Source organism: Pelmatolapia mariae, linkage group LG7, assembly GCF_036321145.2.
Source record: "Pelmatolapia mariae isolate MD_Pm_ZW linkage group LG7, Pm_UMD_F_2, whole genome shotgun sequence".
Taxonomy (NCBI): Eukaryota; Metazoa; Chordata; class Actinopteri; order Cichliformes; family Cichlidae; genus Pelmatolapia; species Pelmatolapia mariae.
This window is the reverse complement of record NC_086233.1, coordinates 9,907,532-9,932,400: the sequence shown is the minus strand read 5'-3', so window position 1 is coordinate 9,932,400 and position 24,869 is coordinate 9,907,532. Positions and strand designations below refer to the sequence as shown.

Here is a 24,869-nt window from a genome sequence, read left to right as displayed (position 1 = left end):
CAATGACAATGCAGATTTTCCACTTGTGGGACAAATAAATGCAGATTTGCTGTGTGTGTGTGTGTGTGTGTGTGTGTTTGTGCAACATTGGCATTTGTTTACTTAGATCCAAGGCAGGCCAAACCTCTGTCTTACAACCTACATACAAAAGACAGACATTCACAATATATGGGTACACAAGTCTGTTTTATTTCAAAGTGTTTCAAACTTTGAAACGAACCTTGGTAGGGAACAGCTGTTCCCTACCAAGCATTTCTTGCAGCTGGCAACAACGGTCGTGCATTCAGTATAGTTGTGACTTCCGCAAAAAATGTGGTCAAAATCTCATGAGTAAGTTGAAGCATTTTCCACCAGGCATTTCTGAAAGTTGTAACACAGAGGTTTGGCCTGCCTTGGATCTGAGCAACTCTGAGTGAGCAAATGCAAATGTGCCAGGCCTCAAGGACAATGGGTGGTTTGCACAACAAAAGCTGTAGGAGAAACAAGCTGACGACCTGTGAAAATCTCAGCAGGGGTGCTTAACACCTCAGGACTTGCACCAGAAAATAAAAAAGCCAGTAATTCTAGGGGGTGTTGGGTTTAGGGAAGTTACGCAAATTTGCGCAGGATAGTAAATCTAGTGTTAAACTCCTCTACTTGGGGCAGTAACTTTTCAATATTGTAAAAATTGAAAGTATTATGTGGAGGTTTTGGAGCCAAAAGAGCCAAAATGCAGAGACAAACCTAATATTGCAGAGTAATGCACTAATAAAATACTAGAAATGACTCACAGTTCACAGACTAAAAACACAAATATTTTTAGTGAGTCCAATAATTTAATTATAAATGCTCCAAAGGAAACAAACAGCACAAATGCTGTGAAAGAGTACTTGGCTGGCTGAAAACATGTTTCCTTTTGGAGCCAGCTTAAAGTGTCTCCAAACGTGCTACTTTGCTGTTTGACCTGGGTCCATGTTTGGACTAAAAGTGTTCAGGCCAAATTTAATACTTAACGTACTTAAGGTGCGTACTGATGTATTTTCTTGGTTTGTTTAATTCATTTTTTAATACCACCATTCTGGCTAGGCAACCCTTAATTATGAAATCTAAAATCTCAGTTGGATTTACCAAATAAAATAAAAGTTATAATTGTCATGGTTCTGGGTCATTTGAACCAGTGTTTTGAGTTTTGTGTGTTTTGGTGTCTTAGGCGTATTAGTAGACTTTAGTTTGTTCTGTTTGGAGGTTCTTATGTTCCCTGTTTGGTTCCTTGTCCATTTAGGTTCTCCACCATCCTCTGTGTGTGGTTTCATGTCTCCCCCGCCTGTCATGTCTCTCTCCCTCTCTCTCGTGTCCCCTCTCGGTCCCTTTCTATCGTCTCCCCGTTTGCCTCCCTGTTTATCCCTGGTGTGGTGTCTTGCCTGTGAGTCTTAGATCTGCGCCTCTGTGCTTCTTGTTTTATTTTGACAGTCTTGTGTTCCATGTTCAGTGTTGTTTCCCCGTCTCGTTAGCTAGATCATGTTTAGCTGTGTTCCCTCCAGTGGTTTGTCCCCTCGTTTGTCCTCGTGTGTATTTATCTCTCCATCTCCCTCTGTCCTGCGTCGTGATCTCCCTCATTCATGGCAGTGTGTTTCTGTGTGTTAGTTTAGATTTCAGTATTCCCAGTTTAGGTTAGTTTTGTATTTCTATGACATCCTAGCAATAAAAGCTGTGTTTTGAGTTCAAGTCCTGTCTGCGAGTCTGCATTTGGGTCCAATTCTGCCTGCTCCACACACAGTTCATGACAATAATAATATATAAACAGACTGTTTTGCAACCAGAATAGTCTGTGAAAACAAATTATTTACATCATGGAAACATTCATAATTATTTTCTTGAATATTCTTATTCTATACCGTTATATTTATTATAAAATCTTTGGACTTTGTACTGCTGGTTTAGTAAAAGAAAATACAGCATCTTGGGGTATGAAAATTATGAGCAGTTTTCAAAAATTTTCTGCTATGAAAACATAAAGAAGCTGAAGAAAACAATAAAACCATCCGTGGCTGCAGCCTTGTTATAGTACTTGTGGTGTATGGTGGTGCCATAATGACAATACAGACGTACAGAGCTGAATTCATACAGGATGAGTGTGCTGTGAGCTAAATGAATGTGTCATATCCACCTTTTGTTAAAACAAGTGGAACCAGAAGATGAAAAGGTTCAGAAGGCATGATAAACCCAGTAGTGCAGAACATCTGTGTCTTATCGGGGCAGGTTGGTGACTTTCCAGTGCTGGGATTTCCTCCAGTGTGAGTCACCAGCTTGTTAAATCTGTGACTAAACTAATTAAAGTCATTATTATGGAAGCTGTACTCCCTTGGGTCATATGTGGAGTAGTTGAAAATGTTTTTTTAAGAGGGACCTGCCCAAGAGGGCAGGAGAAATTAACGATAGCACTAGTTCTATAAAGATATTTTAAGTAGAAAGGACTGGATTGCTTATTATGTAGATAAAATAATGCAGTCATTAAGCTACTTGCAAAACAAGCAATTCCTTTATTTTATATATAACCCCTTTGTAAATCCTGTTCACTGAAGTCTATTTATCAAAATAAGTAAAGCGATTCTCATTTAAAAAAAACAAAACACCGAGACCCTAAGCATTATGGTCAGGGACCATTAAAAAAATGGCGATCCAGGATCGCTGAGTTGTGCACATTAAAATATTATAATAAGAATATTCTAATAAAAGCTAGAGAAGGTTGGACGTGTCAGTGTCTCCAGTGTGACTGTCCTGTGAATCCTGGTGGTGCTAACTGATCGGCGCATCCCACTGTAAGGACCAGTTACTTGGATATTATGTCATGTCAGCTGAAGGGCTGACTGAACTCTAAAAGCAGAAAAAATCACGATTAAATAAATACGATGAGTAAATAAATAAAGTGATAAAATAAACAAAAGCTGAAATACAGAGTTGACTCTGAAACAGAAACATTAGATAAAGTAAAGATATACTGAGGTAAGGTAAAATAAACAAAATAAAACAGAATAAGCGGTGGTCCTCCTGGGGCCCACAGGCTCTGGGGGGCCTCTGGATGTCTGTGGACCAGTTCTCGTCCATGCCTGCTTCGTGTCCTGGGGGGCAGGGCTGTAGCTCCCTACACACACTAACCCTTAAATGTAGAAACCTTATGAACACAAGTATGCTCACACACATAATTTGACTAATATAATATCACCATCATATTTGTTGGGCATTTTTTTGGCCTTCAAACAACAATACTGATAGCTACACTGCCAGACAGGACAGGCAAAAAAAGGAGAGGAAAACTGATGGGCTGTAATTGCAATAATTGCAGTAATTGCAGTAAGCCGAAACTGGAAGTGCTCCACGCTGGGTGACAGAATTAATGTGTCACAGAGACCTGAGGGCAGTTGTGTTTTTTCCCTAATCGCAAAAAGGAATTTAGATTTGAGAGGAAGCTAGATGCTGAAAAATGTAAACTGTTAGTGGGAAATATAAAGCAGCAAAAGTAAGAGCAAATTAGAGAAAATTGGACATGCACACATGATTGCGTGGTTAGAAGAAGCTGAAAAACCTAAGCAAACTAAAATTAGGGACAAAAATCAATCTGAGGCTGGAGGAGATACGACCCCACCTGAGCCCACACAAAAATCTCAACCCACACTCTTCCAGTCACCAGCATTTGGGAAGCAAGAGTTTGATTACACAAGCCCCCTCCAGGCTGAAGGCCTTATCCTTCCCCGAGCTGGAGCGGAGGACAGCCATTGGCATCCCTGTTAACAGTGAAGGAACAATCACCAACTCCCCTATTGCATCTGTTTCTACCACAAAAATCTCTACTGCTATCAGTAAGCTGCCCGCAGTGGACACAGCCACCACCTATCAGCACACGCTATGTAACAATACAAAACCCTTTGCCAAGTCAACAGATTAATCTCTCCAATTCCATTTTTGGATGTCAAACAGGGAAATCAGAGGATAGGAAGAAGCAGGGGAAGGCCAAGACAAAGCAAGGTTAGAGGTAGAAATCACTACAACTGTGGTGGGGGCTGACACTGGGCACGGGACTGTACTGAAAGGTAAAAGGGCAGGAGGGACCTCTGGAAGGGCTGATATGTGGTGGCTTTGTGGGGATCGTAAGCTGAGAGCTGGACTCCCCCCTGAATGGAAAGGAACCTGTGCACTAGTTCCCTAAAAATGCCTTTTAAGTTTTTTATCCTTCCAGACATTAAGCAGCTGACCAAAGCTGTAAAGAGCGAGGAATCTGAAGAACAACATGGGAGTTGTATTCCCGAGAGTCTGGAGGTGGGTATGTGGATGCCATCAGTGTTCCATGGAGAGTGCCCGATGAGTTTAAAGCTAGAAATCAAACAGAAGCAGGTTTTGAGTCAGTCTTTTCCCAGAGGGTGACAATTAATAAAAATGTAGCTTGGATTAACTACCTTGATTACAATCAAAAGAGATTTGCCTGAAAAAGTTGGTCCAGAGGCTGATCATCACTGCTCTAACCAAAACCATCTAAATATAAAAATTTAAATGCCGAGTGCAAGGATTCTTTGGCCATAAACAACTATAACCTAAGACAAAATTAATTAAGGTGCACCATGCAATGACCTCAAAGGTCATGGTGGGGTTTGGGGGGTCATTTCCCATACATATGGAATATGTAATGGAGTGAAGACTCTGAGATGTTACACCCATAATATTGCATTGTAGCAGTCATTAGTGGTGTGTGATTAGGGATGGGTATTGATAAGATTTTCACGATTCCGATTCCATTTTCGATTCTGTTTAACGATTCGATTCTTTATCGATTCTCTTATCGATTCTTTTTAAAAAAGGAGAACACTAAGGTCGATTAACTTAGAACTTTGTTTTATATCTTCTCTTTGAACAAGAAAGAAATTTAGGAGTAACATGGCTTTACAAACCCAACAGTGAGATCTTAAGAGATCCACAGCCTACGGCTCTTCAATGGGGTGTCACAGGGTCCCCAGAAAAAAAAATTGTAAATGTAAAATAATAAAATAAATATTCTTCTGTAGCAATTACACAAGAACATCCAGTAATGTCCCTGCCTACAATTAAACACATTCACTTACCGAAAATCGGGGGCATCTGCTGTGGCAAATGGGTGCAAGCCTTTTACCACAAACTTAGTCACTGCTTGGTGACATTCGTCTATCCTGGCCTGAAAGGAGACGCTACACGTAGACTGCAGCGAGAACTGCCAGCATCTGAGCCAGCCAGACTCTGTCTGTCTCTCTCATCATGGTCACCTAAATGCAGCGCACAGTAATGGCAGGATTTGTAATAAGGCAGATCGCGCTAACATAATATGCACTGTTAGTTGATTATTTACCTGCCGCATTAACGGGAGAGGACGTGCAAACGTTACGGCTGCTGCTGGGTTGAGATTCACGAGTCCAGAGCGGAATTAAAAACACGACATTCATTTAAGGTCATCGCGTGTTTTGTGAACAAATGCTTTTGCATATTCGTAGTGTTTCCTCCCTTAAATGAAATATCTACTTTGCAAGTATTGCAAGTTGCCCTGTTGTCATCCGTTCTCGTAAAGTATAACCAAACTTTTGAGCGTTTGAGCCGCTTAGGCGCCATGTTTCCTGCCAGGTAAATGACGCTCCGCAACGTGGTGACATAATTTGGGGCGACTGGAATCGATAAGGGAATCGTTTGCAAAAATGGCAAACAATTCCAAGGAATTGAAACAGTGGGAACCGGTTCTCAACAAGAACCGGGTTTCGATACCCATCCCTATGTGTGATACTGCTGATTTTGGGGAGAGCAGTGTATCATGACTTATGGCATGAATCATCATAAGTTTGCAAATTCTGAACACATTTTACTTGTTACTAAATCACTGTGATTGTACAATAATGAGTTAACACAATAAAAGCACATCTTTCAGCCTTTTCACGGAAACTGCAGACCTGAAATGTGAACGGGTATGAGCTACAAGCTATAAATAAGCTATGAATAAAATAGACCTGACAGTCAACACAAAAAGGTTCAGATATTTTTAATTATGGATGTTTGAGGTATATCATTTTCAATTCCACACAATTCAGTAAACATAGATAATAGAAACAAAGAATTGATCCTCCCACACTAGCACCAGTATTGATCCAATAACAATACTGGCGTTGTTATTGATACTATCAATATGTGTATGAATTTGCCCACCTCTAACACTCACTGGAGTTATTTATGAGGAAAGCAGCACCAAAGCACCAAAACTTTACTTTAATATGGCCCAACACTAGAATTTTAACTCTCATGAATTTGCTGTATGATATTCATATGTCTTTAATTACCTCTGCAAAGGAAGTTATTTTATTTGGGTTGATTGGATGGAGTAAATTTAGATCCGGATTTGGATCTAGATCCAGGAAGTTTTGGAGGGTTTTTTTTAAACTGTTGTTAGACAGGGCAAACTTGGACAGTTCATGTTTATACTTTGAGCTGAGTTATGCCCAAAACAAAAACACAGAGACACACACAGGATGACCAACTAACAGTGAAGAAACCAAACTGCTGGCTCACATGGCAAACATCGGCACCAGGACAATGCCAAAGTTACCACAACAGTGTGCCAAGGTCTTACACCTCTAAAAGTGCCAAAAACTCACAGTAGCTGACATTTGATTGTGGATTATAAAACAGTTAAAGAGAAAAAGAGGAGAGTCCCCACAATGGTTCAGAGAACAATGAGCAACAAAGGGAAGTGATAACAGACAGGATATCCTGACAGTATTAGTGCTGCTAGCACGTCACAGCAAAATACTGCCAGGACAAAGCATACAAGTAGTCGCAACAAAGCCCCAAAAGATGCCTCCTTGTAAAGATATTCATTCTGAATTTTTCAAGCTCAAGTAATTATATTCCAGTCAAGCCTCCAAACACCCTGTGAAGTGAAATGAATTGGAGCTGTCGTTGGAAATGTGTCAAGTTCAGTGAAGTACAGTGATTCAGACCTGGAAATGAGTTCAGCTGGGATCTATGGATTAAAGTCATGTAAACCAAAGTTAAGATAAGGTGTGTTAAATAAAATTAGCAAAATGCACAAGCACAGTTGAATAAGAGTTGAATTCAAAATTGACTTTGAAGCTGAGCTGAGCTGACCAAAGTGAGGAGCAAGTGGAGTCAGTATAGTTAGTTAGGTCAAGTCAGTTTTATTTGTAGCACAGTTAAAATGACAGGAGTGAACCCAACATGCTTTCCAGCCAAAGTGTAAATACCTTAAAGACAAATCTAATAAAGACAAATAAAACCCAGCAATAGAAAAAAGACAAAATAAAAGAGTAGTAAGAAAATGTTCACAGTGGACTTCACAAAACCATGAGCCACCTCGTGCTTTACACAGAGAGAAGTTGTGACCTAGAGGAAAGATCTGGAGTTCTGTGGAGTGAAAAATGGGAGTGATGTGAGTTAAAGTGGAGCTGGGGCTGAAATTAGGTTGAGCTGAGTCCAGTGCAGTGAAAGGAAGTGGAAATATGCAGAGCTATACTTAGCTATGCTAAGCTGAATTCAATAGATCAGAAAGAAGAGGAGTGCAGAAAAATACAGTCAGGTAACCTGAGTTGTGATCATCAGAGTCCAATTAAGTGGCCTCGGTGTCTCCTGGCATCTTTGGTCTTATTTATATTTCTTATGTTGGACTATTCTTCACAAAATATGATTTTATTCACTGAAAGTAGACCTCAGTGTTTATTCATCAGGAATTATGCCCACTGGAAGTATTTCTGTGTGGTTGTAAACACAGAAAGAAGGAGGAAGCATCTGGCTTTCTGAGGACACACGTGCATTTTACACACATTATGTACACAAACACACACACACACACAGTTTTTTCAATAACTATTCTTTCTGCTGGCAGTGACAACAGTCAGAGTTTTGATTAGAGCAGTGGTTGCTATCGTGTTGTTGAGCCAACAGGAACCCAATTTTCGTGACCTACTCACCTACTACGTGACATCATGACTCTTCTCCTTTATATGCATGTGTGTGTGTGTATGTGTGTGAGAGAGAAAACAGCTCTTCAGGTAATGAGTTTCCCAGGCTGAGAGCTGATTATGTTTTTCCTGAGGAGGGTCATTTGTCAGCATGCTGACGTCCAAGCTGGAGTAGCACCTGCTACCTCTGCCCTTAATCTGAAAACGTGATCATGAATTGGCCATCGCGTTTTCAGTAAGAGCAAACATTTTCTGTTTGACTGTTTTCATCTTGCCCACGTATTAATCTCCCTCAGTTTAGCTCAGATTTACTGCTGTTCTGGTTGAGCCCGTCTGTAACGGTACTACAGCTGGTAGAGACAAAAAGATTTAACTGCTGGAATCTGGAAACTGCTTAACCTCTGCCAGGTGACCTATTAAGGTTAGGATTAGTATTTGGTTCCTTCCTCGTTATAGAACATTTCTCCTGAAAAATAAAACCCCCCAACCAAAATGTATCACACAGTTTGCCCACTTAACGCATGGCTAAAGCTACACTCAATCTCACCCCAAGCCCCTGATGTATGTTAAGAGATTAACTGTCCAATCTGATTCAACGAAGCTCAGCAATCCCTACAGCATGTTAGTCACTATTTTAGTGGTTTGGAGCTTTGTAGAAGGTCTTTATTACAATGCCTCTTTCCTACCTCCACCCCGTTTGTGTTTATTTACTGTGTGGCATACAAATGAGTGAATCAGCCCTTCTTACCCCCCTCCACTCCCTAATAGCACTGCTCCTCTTCTGTCTACAGTGGGACGTCGGCACAACTAAAACCTAAAACACTGATGTTCTGGGACCCCACTGGTGGTAGAGTAATTACTATAGGTGTGGTCCAGCTTCTATCAGCATGCATCATTTTCTCTACAGTAAACACACACACACACACACACACACACACACACACACACACACACACACACACACACACACACACACACACACACACACACAGGGTATGTTAACTTCTGTTTTTCCATTAAGAAGCTGATAAAGACGAATCAACCCTGGGTGTGTACTGGTTCAAACATTTAACATAATAACGGTCTCTGCTTTGCTTCTGGGCTTCATATTTTAGAAGTAAAAAGATCTTTGTAGAGTAGGAAGAATGATGTATTTACAAAGATACTTGGTAAAATGTACAGCAAACTCAGGGATCATTTTTAAGACCACATTTGACTGCTAAAGAGATTGAGTATATCCATGTTTAGAACAGGGATAGCCAATTAGAGGCAAGGACTTTCTCTGACGCTCACTTTGAACTTCAGCCGGTAGTTATGACTAAATCCATTAACTCACTACCATGGGGAATTTGATATTTGTATTAGTAGCAGCTGTATCTAATAAAGTGGTGAGTGTATGAAGGTCAGTCCTATGCAAAGCAAAAGGTTTTTATTGGTGAAGCCAATATAATGCAATTAAAAATAATAATTGCAGTGAGGTACATAAATATATAAATATATTGAAGACATCTGTCTTCATTTAATGGCACTGAAGTCAAAGTATGGGGTGGAAACTGTCAATTTTAAAATCTTGACTTCACTGAGGGCGTTTGAGGAAAGACAAAATTGGAATCCAGGGTAAGCATTTCAGTCATTTAACTGGCAGGTTTGGTTCACTTTGAGAGAATCAACAGATTTCAAAATTTTAAACTGCTCAATCCAAACTTTAGCCTAACTTTTAGCCTAAGGTCTGAATTTTGTGAACAAATTCAGACCTTCAATTAACACATACGAGTTATCATACAAGTCATTCGTGAAGATGTTGTATTAAATATATTTGCATATTTCTATCAATATGTGGGTTCTAGTGTTCAAGTCATCCCACAGACTGAACTCGCTGCCCACAGGAGCGTGCCTGTTGATGCACGCTTATAATTGGCCGAGACAAAGATGCATTCGCAGCTGATTGGCTCAAAGTTTGTGGCTTCTGTTTTTTCAGGAGGCTGAGCAGCAGCGTGATAAAAGAGCAGCCTGAGAGCGCACACTGTAAAAGGCGTCAGGACAGGACAGTAGAGAGCAGTCAGCAACCAGAAGACTCCCTCACTTCTCCTCCCACACAAACAACATCAGAAGAGCTGCAAGAAGCCATGCTCACTGCTTGCTTGGAGGTCCTGGGCTTGGCGCAGTGCGTCACGGGCTCTCTGCTGGCGATGGTCGCCTGCGGGCTGCCCATGTGGAGGGTGAGCGCCTTCATCGATTCCAACATCCTGGTGGCTCAGACACTCTGGGAGGGACTGTGGATGTCCTGCGTGGTGCAGAGTACCGGCCAGATGCAGTGCAAAGTGCATGACTCCATGCTGGCTCTCGAGCAGGATCATCAGACGGCGCGCGCCCTGACGGTCATCTCCGCAGTCCTGGGGATCGTCGCCCTAGCGGTCACGGTGGCCGGAGCGCAGTGCACCAACTGCATCAGGGATGAGACGATAAAGGCGAGAGTGGTTCAAGCAGGGGGGGTGATCTACATCATCAGCGGACTCTTCGTGCTCGTCCCGCTCTGCTGGATGGCCCATCGCATCATACTGGACTTCAACAACCCCAACATCCCTTCCTCCAAGAAGAGAGAGATCGGAGCGGCAATCTATGTGGGCTGGGCGGGCGCCGCGCTGCTGCTGCTCGGTGGGACCCTGCTGTGCTGCTCCTTCTCCCAGACGGTCAGGGGCGCAAATTCCATGAAATACACTCCAACCAAGACGATCGCAGTGAACGGGGAGTTCAACAAGAACCTGTATGTGTAAACTAGAAGACATTGTATACAGGACACTTTGATTTGTAGCAGTTTTGCCAGAATCTCTGAAAGATGCGGTGCCTCTATACATACTCATGTGACGTACTGAGGGCGCTCATTTGACGCTTAATGCGGCTGTAACTGTAACTCCGGAGCACGATCGTGTCACATATGCGAGTTACTGCTCTGAATATTGTGTAGTATTTTTCCAATAGCGGAAGTAGTCAGCAGTTCACTCCTGAGAAACGCAGTTTACGATTGAAAAGATGTTGAATGTGTTGCCAGGAGCTTTTAATAGCCATGTGGCTGCTGAGGCTGAGTGCTGAGCCTCGGCCTCTGAACGGCTTCAGTGTAAATATATTTTCTTCTTCCTCTCTCAGTCAGTGGACTTATTTCGATGCTTGTGAGATTTCGCAGGGTTGGCAATGATTCAAACCAGTTTGCATTTCTCATTATGTCTTCAGGTATTTTTTAGAGTACTTTTTCTAATAAAGAAGAAAAAAACACTTGTCTGCTTTTACTATTTATATCTCGGTCAATCAATCACTACGCATTTGCCTGCTGTTATCAAAAAATCGTGTGGAAAATATATGAACTATTTCAGTTGCAGAAAATTCTAAGGTCCGTTTTGTAAGTGGCTGTGATTTAAAAGCGAATTAAAACCTTTCATAATAAAGTGATCAAAATAATGTGACAAAACAAGTGCTTCCGATTTCTGTCCAAAATAAGAGTAATGAAGAGAAATGAAGCTGAACTAGGACCAGGATGTGTGTTCGTGTAATACCACTTTGGAACACAAGATGGTGCAACAGTTTTCTCCCCCACCTAACTACACTCAATATGTTTTATAAGAATATTTGCTAGCTATTCTAATTTTATCCTGTAGGGAAAACACATTGAAAGAGCGAACAGATGGTGAGGCATTGAAGAAAAATCCAATACAAGGTGTTGCTTCCTTCTCGGGGGGACAAGAGAACCCAAAGCACACAAGCAAAATACCCTCCACAGCACAAGAGAGCCACCACACCCTCTCACTGAAGCACTCACAGTTTCAGCACTCACAGCCTTTAATGTCTTTTGTTTCCCATTTGGACCAACAAACCAATCTAGAATCTCGAGTATAACAAAGCCAGCCTTTTCCGTCACAGAGCAGCCTAACCCGGGATGGGATGTTTACTGGCTATTGGTTTAGGCATCTCAGTGGGTGCTTTAAAAAGATCTAGACTGTTGCTGTCACTGTACTAACATGATGGTCCACACTCTCTGATATTACCATGAGCTTCACTTCTTTTATAAAGGTCTTCTGACCTTCTGTAGGTGTGACAGTGTCATCAGCAGGTTTGTCTGTAAAGGAAACTAAAAATAGAAAAATGATGACAAATAATCAGATTCCTGGTTCTTACACCCTAACAGAGTGGTACGTGGGAGAGCCATTTGAACAGTGCACCCAGCACATCATTAGGGTCTGTGCAATCAAAAGGGTGCAACTCCAGCCACAGGAAGCTTGGCCTAGATCTGGGAGAGTGGAGCAATTAGTGCCCTCATGTGCATAAACAGAAAAGGAAAACATGCACACAAACACCATCAGGACAGCAACCCCGCACAGCACACACACACACACACACACACAGAGTACATGGCCAATCACACGAACATTTCCCCTTTGACTGAGATTCCAAGCAAGTGGAACAACAACTTCCACTTTTCAAAAAGAAGCCTGTGTGGGTTTTAGTGTAGCTTAAAGAGAATGCAGCCAAACCCAGTACACTGTAAATACTATATGTGTGTTTAGACAACAAAGTCTAGAAGATCAATGGTGCAAACTTGGAGTTAGCTGAGAATTTCAAAGATCAACAAAAAAAAAAAAACCCTGACAACTGAATGTAATTACCTGAAAAAAGAACTATTTGATTAAACACATGTCTAAGCACATTAAAGCCAGAATTCTATCCAAATGATATAAAAGCTGGATATGACAAGGCAAGAACACTATTCTCCTGCATTCCCAGTGCTTCCAACTATACATCATTCTAAAACATGGATAACACTGGGACTAAGCTCAGCACACAATCAACATGTTGCCACTGATCTACTAATTATTCAGTATTCAGAAAGCATTCACGATAGCCCAAGAGAGCAAAGACAGTCATGAATGTTTTGCATGTTTATGTGAACTGTATATAAAAGATGGAGCCCTGTCCTCTTTGTCTTCCAGCTGCTCCCTTTAGCAGTTGCCACAGCAGATCATCTGTCTCCATCTCATGCTGTCCCTAGCACGTCCTCCATCACTACTGTGACTTCATTTATTAGTTTCATAGGCCTGTCGTAAAGAAACAGGGACACTGTGCTCCATGATAACTTCTAGATCACAATTATGACTGACTTCAAACTTTAATATGAGTAATTTAAAAACTGAAACTGTCTGCGATCCAATTCTTTTTTGAGCTATGAAGCTTCAATTTTAAAGTTGGACATACTAACATGAGAGTCTGCAGGGACTGATTCACTTTTAGAGTGGAAGTTTTTGGCAGTAGTTGCAGTTTTGTACCCTTGGTACCAACTGAGCATCATGTAAACCCCACAGCCTACCGGAGAATTGTTGCTGACGTCTTTTATGTGACGGGACAAAATTTACAGTTTTCATTCACTCACAGATCATTTTTATGGCATCAGCAATTCTTTATTATCAACATCTGCACACTATGCGTTACGATAAAATATGTACAAGTCACTGAGGCACAGGAGGTATGTGAGGCAGATACACAGGATTTTATTACACAACCTCTAACATTCACATATAAATCAAAAAAAGTGACCACCTTCAACCCTTTATTATCTTGACAAAACTGTAGTCAGCAAGTGGGAGTTCGCTGATCTTGTGTCTGTGATTATAGTGCAGTGATTGATGACTCAATCAGTAATTAATGAGCCACAGATGAAGGCACTCTGTCGCCCACTGGTGGCTTAACCTCCTCATAGGAGGCACAAAAAAAAGAGTCATTTGTCCTCCAGTTCATGTATGACACACCATCAAAGGTGGGTAATATTCATGATCCCAGAGGGTTTCATTACACAGTGTTTGCTCATAGCACCAACCCACACTGTGACAAGTCCAATAGTAACTAATGAAAATAAAGGTCGTCATGTATGGGAAGAGAAATATGTCTCAAAAGGGTTGCAAACACGTACAAAACACATAATACGCTCTGGGTGTGTTCAAAAAGTACCTTCCTTTTCCTATTCCCAACCTCTCTTCCTTCCTACTACTTTTCCTTTTTTTAAAGGTAGGAAAATTGCTAAGGACTTAGGAAAAGTGAAGCGTGGTGAGCTGAGAATTGGAACAGCCTTTCACTTGTTTCTCCTCATCGGTGTGACGACGAATGTCCGCTATGTTGAAACTACAATATGCAGAAGATAGACTACAAAATGCGCACCTTACATGGCCACAATGTGTTTGAACACTGTTGTTTATGGATGTCAAATAAACCAGAACAGCCTGTGAAAAATATCCCACGATTACAAAGGTTGGCAATTTCAAGGAGGAGGAAGATTTAGTGCCAGACTAATATCTACGGCAAACGAAAGCCTTCTTTACGCGTTAAAAATCTGCTGGGTTTAATAAAGAGACTCAGTGTCTGTTTGTGGCTGACAGTTGTAAACAGGAGAATTTTTGTGGCCGGTCATACGGTAGATGTATTTGTATGAATTTGACATTCAGGAGAATTTTTAATCGAGTCACGCAAATGTGAATGAAAAAGTCTGTGACAAATAAAAGTACCAGTGTGTCACAGCTACTTCACACACATGGCACAGCAATACAGTGACAGGGACGGCTGTTTTCAAAGAGGCACTCGTATTAAACATGAGGTCACACTGGATTATTCTGGTCGCTACACCTCTCCCTGCTCTAAGCAGAATGCTGCTTTTCACTAAAGTGAACTGGCTGCATCTTTGTATCGAAATTACAGCGGTTCACCCTGCGACGTCAGGTGATTGCCTATAAAATAGAATGCATCTTATTTTCTTATATTTTCCTGCTGCAATCCAGTGGAACTTGTTTCCTCCTCCATGTTTATGGCTTATTTGATTGCCTTTAATTGTTTTAATGAGCAGTCAGATGGAAGCAATAAAGGAAGCATAGAAGCTCATTTCCTTAGTATTTGTATTATTATGTACATGACCTTAGTATTATGACCGCCACACAGATACTTCTGGGTCACATCTCTCAGTGAGGAACCTTTATAAGCAAAATACTTTTGGAACACACTCTGCCTTTATTCATTTTCATTTCACCAATTATTTTGTAATTTTTAGTGTTTTGCAATTTTCATACTTTTATTTGCATTTGTAAACCACTCTACAATGCCACATTTCTGTTCCTGAAATTTGAAGCTCAAAGTTTTCTATATTTCAGGTCTGTTTGAGATTTGATGCTTCTTGGCATGGATTCTCCAAGTCTCTGGAACTGCATTCATATCCAAAAGAGATCCCCAGTTGTTTTTTGACTGTGGTGGGGAGTGCTGTCCTTTAGCAGCTTTGATGAGGTTCTCTGTGGTGGTTCATATCCTAAAATCACTTAGGAAGAAGATCTATTTTTATCATTGGATACGAGTGTGTTTTCAGCCTTCTTTTAAATGTGGGTGAACTGACGCTTAGGTCAGGCTAGGTGGGCAGATTAGTGGATTTGAACTGGTTCCCGTTTTTCCTTCAGCAATGACGGCATAAAATACCCTGAAAAGTGTCATCTCCAATCTAACTGGCTTCAAAGTTGTTTCAATGCTGTCAAGTATGATGAGAAAGGCCTCTTTGTCTTAAAGGATGAGGTGGAGTCTGCCTGACTGATCACACATCAGAGGTAGACAGACAGTGATAGCAGTCCATTTATAACTGGTATTCTTTCAGCAGCTGGCCAGCGATCACCAGTCTCTGGATCTCGCTGGTCCCTTCGTAGATCTCCGTGATGCGGGCGTCACGGTAGTGCCTCTCAGCAGGCATGTCTGTCACATAACCCATCCCACCCAGAACTTGGATCGCCTGATTTGAAGTGCAAAAAGAATATATGACAATAAGAAGGGTCTGTATGTGTTCATTTCTTGACTCTGCATTACTACTGCTTTGTTACCTGGTGTGAGCAGAACGTTGCAGCTTCAGACGCTGCTAGTTTGGCCATTGCAGCTTCCTGCAGGAGAAGAAAAGCCAACAGTGATGTCTGATATTCTCTGTCAAATGCAAACCTTAACTCAGCGGTGACAGTACCTTAGTGAATGCTTTCTTTGAGTCTCGAAGAAGCGCAGCCTTCCAGGTGAGCAGTCGAGCGCCCTCTATTGCCACAGCCATGTCTGCCAGTTTGAACTACATGTATTAAAAACATCAAGAAAACTACATTCAGCACAACACTGCCAAGCACCATATATACTGTATGCCCTGCAGTGAATGGGAGGAAGGTATCTCTCTCTCACACACACACACACACACACACACACACACACACACACACACACACACACACGCCACTTTATTAGCTATGCCTTGCTAGAAACTAGATGGACCATTCTAACCCTGCAATCTGAATGCAGCAGCAGAATACTGTACTGAAGCAGTTTCTAATTTTGCCCTGAATTTGTTTTCAATTCAGTTCAAATTTGTTTTATTTCTATAGCGCCAAATAACAACAGTTGCCTCAAAACCCTGGAAGATTTCTTTGTGTAAGCAACTAAACTGGATAAACCTTTGTCTGACTTATATTAGCTAATCCTAGCTTACTTGCTAACCCAAATGATTCACTAGCTACCCAGCATCACAAGCAAATGCCCATCTAGTCCTTGTGCAGCGTTTGTGTGTACTAAATTCACACTAAATAAATAAAGCACTAAATTCAGGAGATACTCCAAAATCATGGTCAGAAGCAATTATTGCATTCTTGCACAAAGAAGAAAAAGACCCCAGAAACTGTACAAGTTAATGACCAATAAGCCTCTTATGTGTAGACTACAACATTTTAACATCCATCCTAGCCTGTAGAACTCCAAATTATATATTTAAAAAAACAAAAACAAAAAAACCACTAGTGAAACGTGACCAAACGGGATTCCTTAACAGCCATCAAGGTATCATTAGTAAAAAGAAAGCTCAGAATTTACACTCAATAGGAGAAAGAGACAACACGCCTTCAATGTTTCTCATCTTGGATGCCGAGACAGCGATCAACCAAGTGGATTGGGTGTTCCTGGAACAAACACTGATAACAATGGGATTTGGAGAAACATTTGCTACATGGATCAACACTCTCTATAAAGATCCTAGCTCAAGGGTCAGGGTTAACGGATGCTGCTCTGATTTATTCAAGATAGAAAGCGGCATGAGGGAGGGGGATTCTTTATCACCCATCCTTTGTGTCATTAGTATTGAGCCCTTGGCCAAAGCCATAAAGTGTAATATACAAATGTAAGGAATAACCCATAAGATAGCTCTTTTTGCTGATGATATTCTACTTTTTATTATAAACCCACCTCTTTCCATTCCAACACTTATGCTATGTCTACACATGTCTCAGGATACAAGATTAATGAAAATAAATCAGAGGCAATGACAATATCTGGGGACTGGCCTATACAGTTAAATGAAAGGGTTTCCGTCCATTGGCCCAGACAAGGATTTAAGTATCTAGGAATTACACTCACAGCAAAATTCAAGCAATTATTTGAAGCCAATTATATTAAGGTCATTAGACAAATAAAGAAAGATATAACACATTCTGCTCCTCTCTTTATTTGGAAGGGTCGAAGTGGTGAGGATGAACCTTCTGCCTAGACTTTTGTGTCTATTCCAATCATTACCTGCACGAGTTCCTGTGTTTACCTTTAATATGCTAAATGCACAAATCTCCTTAATACAATAAATCAATTATCTAACAAAACAAAGCTCAAGCCATTTAGGAACAATTCCAACTCCCCTCTAAAGACTTGTATAGATATTTTCAAATAAAACACTACATCCTGAACCATAAAGAATGAGATATGAATCATAAAGCTCCGAACAACATGTTTCTCATATATAAAAAAGGCTTATAAATGAGCCCCCACCATCCATAACACAGTGGAAACAGAGACTGATACATTAGATGAGAAATGGAGCATCTAAAGTTGATGAGTACAACCTGGTCTTCCAGTATAAATATACTTCTGGCTTTACTTTAAATATCTTAAAATAAAAAGCTTTGTGTTTTTAGCTTACTGTCAGAGGAAACATGTGACATCAAGGCTTCCCGTGAACTCGAATAAATGTTCTTTCAGAGACAACTGCTACATGCTAAAATCAGGGCTTTGTGTGGAAATGTGTCCCAAGATAAACTTCTCAACATCCAGGCAAGCAACAGAAGTGAACATCACTTAGAAAGGTTTTAAATACAGTAAAATAACAGTTGTTATAACTCTCCTGTTACCTGAATGGCTTGCAGCTTGCCAATGGGAGCTCCAAATGCAGTTCGTTTGTGTGCGTAATCAGCAGCACATTCCAGAGAAGCCTGAGCGATACCGAGAGCCTGAGCTGCAATGCCGATCCTCCCGCTGTCCAGCGTTTGCTGTGCAACACAAAGATGGGAGGTTACGGTTACTTTTCTCCCCCATGTATAAAATGGGAAAACTGTAACAATGCACACAATTCTGAAAGAGCCAGGAGAGAAAAGGCTTCACCTTGTTTTATATTAAACCATGTCAAGGAGCCATGTCCAAATATACAATGGTCTCCAATGATCCATCAAGTATTTTGAATAATTCGATTATTAAAAAAAAAGGAAAAGAAAAAATCTTGTTTCGATGCTGCGTTTAATGCACGTCTCTGCACGTGCCACTTTCATCATGGAAATGCAAATGCAAGCATTTCACCCACACCCAATATTTTTCATACTTAAAAATATAATACCATCATAACGTCTTGCTTTCAGTGGCACAAAAACTTTCCAAACACAGGGCAAACTCCAGAATGTTGATATGCTTTATGCCTTATTTTAGATTGTATATTTACCTTATTTTATTTGGCTTTGACACTACTTGAGAGCATTTATATATTTTTGCATTTAAGAAAATGTTTTCTCTAAAAAAAATAAAATAAATAAATAACATTTGACATTGCGGATAACCACAAAGGGTTTGTTTTTCTGACAAATGAATCAGATGAGGAATGAAACAAAAAACATTGCCATTTCTAAAATGGAAATCAATGACCAGTTTGTTTTGAAAGACCTGTATTTTTTTCTCTTTTTAATATTTATCATTGCTGATTAATAAGGCAAAAGTATTTCTTATCCAATTACTCCATTCATAGATCGATTACTCAATTACCAAAATATTTGATAGCTGCAGCCCTCCGAGGGCCCATTACCTGTATTGAATGGTTTTTGCTAAAATCTGAATACATTACAATGTAACTTAAAAAACACTGATGTGGCTTCAGTCAGTATTTTGCTGCTAACATTAGTGAGTAAGTAGACCAAGTTTTGCCATCTACCCATGCTGTGTAAGTGGGTAAGCTAACATTAACTAACAGTAGCCAGGAAATGTCAAGTATTTTCTAATAAAGCCTGTCCTTCATTTCCTGTTGTTACAGGACAATGAACCCATCTTGTTTGCAAACATGATTCCCAGCAAATACATGTTAGTGGAAATACAAGCTAGCAGTAACTTAGCTACGCAACATACATATGGTATGTCATGTCCAAATAAACTTTGTTCTCACTGTAATGACAGTATATACACACACACACACACACACGTCTCCCAGTTGTTATATGCACGTGTTATGTGCTACTAGGCAGGAGAAAAAGAGGAAGACTCAAAATGGAGTGAGTCACGAGTAAGATTGAATAAAATGATTGAATGAAATTCTAAAAATGCAAAGTCTGCCTCCACCAGCCTTTCACATAAAAAAAAAAGCATCATCGTCTGTTTCATTACATCTCTACAAAGAAAATATCCAGAGCTAACCATGGCGATTTTGAATCCTGATCCACGTGGGCCCAGCATGTATCCCAGTGGTATCCTGCAGTCCTCCAGGATAATATTAGCAGTGGATGAGGCCCTGATGCCCAATTTGTCTTCCTTTTTCCCCAGAGAAAGCCCTGGGTGTGGCATGGGGACAAGGAAAGCACTGATTCCCTACAGAATAGAAACAGCATTCCCCATCATTACAGGTATACATCATCTCTGCAGTGAGAATGTGGAAATGTGCTGCGTCATGCCTTGTGTTTCAGTGTCTTGTCTGTGGTGGCAAAGACAATGGCAGCAGAGGCATCCCAGCTGTTGGTGATCCAAGCTTTGGTTCCGTTCAGCACCCACTCATCTCCCTCCTGATGTGCTATGGTGGAGGCTGCACCCGCATCACTGCCATTGCCTGGAGTTTTAATTCAATTACTTTAGTTTGATGAAAGAAAGAAAAATATGTGCTAAAATGTGTCCAGACAACCCTTAAACATATATCACATCCACATATATTAGCGGCTGTTGTTGTGAATTGGTGTTATACAAATAAAATTGAACTGAATGAATTGAGTATATACAGGCATGCAGTGGCTTGCAAAAGTATTTGGCCCCCTTGAACTTTTCCACATTTTGTCACATTACAGCCACAAACATGAATCAATTTTATTGGAATTCCACGTGAAAGACCAATACAAAGTGGTGTACACGTGAGAAGTGGAACGAAAATCATACATGATTCCAAACATTTTTTACAAATAAATAACTGCAAAGTGGGGTGTGCGTAATTATTCAGCCCCCTGAGTCAATACTTTGTAGAACCACCTTTTGCTACAATTACAGCTGCCAGTCTTTTAGGGTATGTCTCTACCAGCTTTGCACATCTAGAGACTGAAATTCTTGCCCGTTCTTCTAATGCAAAACCGCTCCAGGTCAGTCAGATTAGATGGACAGCGTTTGTGAACAGCAGTTTTCAGATCTTGCCACAGATTCTCGATTGGATTCTCGATTGGACTTAGATCTGGACTTTGACTGCCACAAAACAGCCGCCTGCCCTGGTGGCAGGCGGCTGTTTTTCTTCTACTACACGACTCAAAATTAAAGCAGACTTTTGTGTCAGACAGGTCGCATTTACCTGGCTCACTGAGGGCAAAGCAGCCCACCTTCTCTCCTGTGGCGAACGGCTGGATCCACTGCTTTTTCTGCTCTTCTGTACCAAACTTTAGTATCGGTCCAATGTACAGAGACTATAGGCCAAATAACACAGAACAGGCAGCAATCAGAAGACAAACACAGCCATGTTCACGCTCGGCTCTCTTTGCTGACAGATTGTACTCACATTGTTAACAGAGACCACTACTCCGGTGCTGGCACAGCCTCTACTGATTTCTTCCATAGCCAGACTGTACGCCAGGTAGTCCATCCCAGCTCCACCCAGCTCCTCTGGTACTTCCATGGCCATCACACCCATTGCCCCCAGTTCTTGAATCTGGACGGCCAAAAGAATATTTACAGCTATGCATTTACTGACCAACGCACTGAATCTCTATTACTATCTCGCACTATTATTATTCTTTATTATTCCAAAGTTCTTCCACTTCTCAGTTTTATAGTGATTTTAAAAGTTGTGTATTTCATGAACTTCCAGGTCCTGGTGCAGCCTACTCACAGTCTAAGAACCAGGACAGATGGATGTTAAAGATGAACTCAAAAACTTTCAGGATTCGAGAAAAAATTGAAGTGTTGGTATCTTTAGACACAAACTTATGATGAACTACACATTTTGTGCTTATAATAATAGTCGCTGTGCAGCTTTGTGTGGATACCTGTTTAGCGGGGTAAACATGCTCTTTGTCTAGTCTGGCAGCGATGGGGGACAGCTCTCTGTCAGCGTAGTCTCTGCAGGTCTGTCTGAGTATCTGATGAGTTTCTGGTAACTCTGCGAGCTGAGACAGGCTTCGACAACCAGTGAAAAACGAGCTGAGAGCTGAGGAAGAGAAGAAGAAAAAGGTTTTGAATACTCAATAAATCAACTTTATCAATATTTAGTCATGCTTGTGGTGTGTGCTATAGGTGACAGTATCATCCGACTTGCCACTTGGATTCAGACTGAAAACCCTCAAAAGCTGTTAAGATATTCAGCAGTCAGTTAATAAATTACTTCATAGTGAGTGTAGAAACCATCATGATCCCCAGAGGATGAACCCTGCTAACTTTGAAGGACATTCAGGGCCAGCAGCAGTTACATAAGCACTTTTTCCGAAAGTCATGTGACCCTTTAATTAATTGGTTTGATGGTAAGACTTAATAATGAGCCCCAGCTGCACCTTCAAACATACCCCGGGCGAGCCAGATGTGACATGTTATTATTACAAGTGTAATGATTCATAAAGTTCAGTTTTCTTGCTATGCTATTACGTGAACTGTCAGGACAAAGGACAGCTGAAAGTGCAAAGCTCATTAACTACACTGACATTTCATCAGTGCTATGATGCATTAACAGTGCTTGTTGTAGCAGACTCACAATAATACAGCTCTGGAAACATTGCAGTCTTAACAGCCTGAAAAAGAGCTAAAACATGCCCATATTATGAAGAAGGTATCTTACTGCCACATCAAATTCCATCTGTTCAATTCAATTTTATTTAATGCATCAGAATTTGGTGGAAATTTTGTCAAAAAAAAGTTAGGATGGGATTATATTTCCACTGTTTTGCATCCCCTCTTTTTCCTGTGAACTCAGGAGAGCAGATGCTGGACTTTTGTCCACTTCTTGTCTGATAGAGGATTCTAGCTGCTCAGTAGTCCTGGGTCTACTTTGTCCCATTTCTGGTTTCATGTTCACATCCAAATGTTTTTAGTTGGTGAAAGGCTGAACTCCAGGGAGGCCATGCTGTTGGAATAGATGCAGGATGTGGTTCAGCATCATCTTCCGTGTTTAAAACCTGTGCAGCAGCTGCCAGTTCCATAAGCACTTTTTATAAAAGGCTTCTTCTCTGCATTTGGACAGCACAGTGAGCTGTGTTCACAGACAGCAATTTCTGGACGTCTTCTTGAGCCATGCATTGATTTCCATCACAGAATCATACTCTGTTTTAATGCAGTGCTGTGAACAGGGTGGAGTGGGTGGAGACCAGTGTCAGGGATTTGTGACAGAAGGATGGTTTGGAGACAGAGGCACTGACACAAAGATATGAGACTTATCTAAAGATGTTCAAATCTTCATTGGGAGTGAGCAGCTTAGAAAAGAGGACATCAGAGGGACCGTACAGGTTGAGCAATGTGGAGATAAAGTTAAAGAGGTAAGGCTGAGATGGTTTTCGACATGCGTATCATGAATACATTGGACAGAGGATGTTGAAGATGGAGCCGCGAGGCAGGAGGAAAAGAGGAATTTCTCAGGGAGGGATGTAGTGAAGGAGGACATGCAGAGGGTTGGTCTGACAGAGGAGGATTCTGGAACAGGGTGAGATGTAGGCAGACGATCCACTGTGGCGACCCCTACAGCGAGCAGCCGGAAGAAGACCGGCTCACCAGTAAACGTCACGTTATTTAGGTAAAAGGTCGAGCTCACCATCGCATGTTTGACACTTCTAAAAATCCTGACAGAAAGAAATCTCTCTCACTCAGACTCTGATAACACAGAAGTTCCTCTCGAAAAGTCGGTGCTGTTAGAGTTATTGATCACAGCTAGACGACTTTAACTTGTAACCCTTTAGCCGAGGAGCTAACAGTAACAAACATGCTTACCACTAAGATACGTCGCCTTTTATATCAGTTATTCAAAGCTGACAAACGTGTGGATTTTTACTGCCATATATAGTGTCATATATAGTGTTCAATGGTGGAAACAGATATGTTTGGCATAACATAAACGTGTGACCAGTGGTTATATGTTGGGCTAAGCTAACTTGGTTTGATATTGCCGTTCGTGCACAGCTAACATTAGAGAAATATCGTCTTCTAGTGACAGGTAAATTTTCTTCTGAAAGTCCTTCATTGTTCGGTCTTTTCTTTCATAATGTACCTACCTCTTCTTGCTTTGAAAAGTGCAGCCATGTTACCTTCCTCTCTGCTCGAAGCACAGTCCTTAAGTTCAACAGCACTGTTATGAAGCCCACTGCTGCATTCACGTACCGTCGGATACTACTGCTATAATGGGGGAAGCGCTAAGAAACCCTTTTTCCTTCTTCTTCTTCTTCTTCTTCTTCTTCTTCTTTGTCGTTTTTTTTTTTGTGATTGCCAAACAACGATGTGGTGCATTACCGCCACCAAGTGCCTTGGAGTGTGGATAAGAATTCGCTCATACCAAATAATCAAAAAATAAATAAAAATAAAAATAAACAAAATTTAAAAATTGTCTTCCATATAAATTAGTCTGTTTTAGAAACTGAAATAAAGCAATAAAACTTTCACATCTGGAGTTCCTTTGCAATAAATCCTTTATATCTAGCTTGTTTTTTTGGAATTAGTTGGCTTCTTCCTTCCTGATAATTTTGACAGTGCAACAGACCATGTTCAGTGGTTTCACTAATTCCACAGTGACTACATTTCCCTGTTTGATGTTTCCCTATAATGAATAGTGAGCTGTTTAACCCAGCGTGTCCAAATCTGAATCAAGATATAATTGTCTCTTAATAATAATAATGGATTGCATTTATATAGTGCTTTTTGAGACCCTCAAAGCGCTTTACAATTCCACTATTCATTCACTCTCACATTCACACACTGGTGGAGGCAAGCTACACTTGTAGCCACAGCTGCCCTGGGGCAGACTGACAGAAGCAAGGCTGCCATATCACGCCATCGGCCCCTCTGGCCAACACCAGTAGGCAGTAGGTGAAGTGTCTTGCCCAAGGACACAACAACTGAGACTCTTCTCTCCTGGTCCTTCCTGTGCTTCTCATGTTCCATGTCTCCCTCCTCCTCTCACTGCTTTTGCCATCTTTCCCTCATTTTCTGTTTTACCATGCTCTTCATTTCAGCTTTACTAATACTGATATTTAAATCAACTGGATCTCCTTTAGCAGCCTTCTTTGCAATTTTATCTGTCACCTCATTGCCAAAAACACCATAATGTGCTGATATCCATACGAATTTAACTGTCAGTCCCATCATATTTAATCTCAATTAAAATGTCTGGTATTTCTACACCAATCTATCATTAATCAT

At 40.9% G+C, this 24,869-nt stretch overlaps 2 protein-coding genes across 2 annotated transcripts; one reads left to right on the top strand and one right to left on the bottom strand.

Annotated features, from left to right (window-relative positions):
• The first annotated feature begins 9,969 nt into the window (after positions 1 to 9,969).
• On the top strand, positions 9,970 to 11,414 carry cldn5b (claudin 5b). Its single transcript, XM_063477817.1, has one exon. It carries the CDS (start codon positions 10,088 to 10,090, stop codon positions 10,733 to 10,735), a length of 648 nt encoding a protein of 215 aa, XP_063333887.1. The 5' UTR covers positions 9,970 to 10,087; the 3' UTR covers positions 10,736 to 11,414.
• A 1,985-nt stretch (positions 11,415 to 13,399) lies between these two features.
• acads (acyl-CoA dehydrogenase short chain) lies at positions 13,400 to 23,878 on the bottom strand. The gene is made up of 10 exons (XM_063477816.1): positions 23,729 to 23,878; positions 21,524 to 21,684; positions 21,037 to 21,186; positions 20,833 to 20,944; positions 19,961 to 20,112; positions 19,707 to 19,877; positions 18,167 to 18,304; positions 15,982 to 16,077; positions 15,848 to 15,904; positions 13,400 to 15,759 (listed from the first exon to the last, which is right to left on the bottom strand). The coding sequence occupies exons 1-10, from the start codon at positions 23,754 to 23,756 to the stop codon at positions 15,607 to 15,609; spliced, it is 1,218 nt and encodes a 405-aa protein (XP_063333886.1). The 5' UTR covers positions 23,757 to 23,878; the 3' UTR covers positions 13,400 to 15,606.
• Between the last annotated feature and the right edge of the window lie 991 nt (positions 23,879 to 24,869).

Coding starts and splice junctions, on each gene's coding strand:
- acads (XM_063477816.1), bottom strand. CDS start 23,756: ATGGCTGCACTTTTCAAAGCAAGAAGAG. Junction 20,945..21,036: donor TAGTGGTCTCTGTTAACAAT/GTGAGTACAATC, acceptor TTTGGCCTATAG/TCTCTGTACATTGGACCGAT. Junction 15,760..15,847: donor CAACGTTCTGCTCACACCAG/GTAACAAAGCAG, acceptor ACTTCAAATCAG/GCGATCCAAGTTCTGGGTGG.
- cldn5b (XM_063477817.1), top strand. CDS start 10,088: ATGCTCACTGCTTGCTTGGAGGTCCTGGGCTTGGCGCAGTGCGTCACG.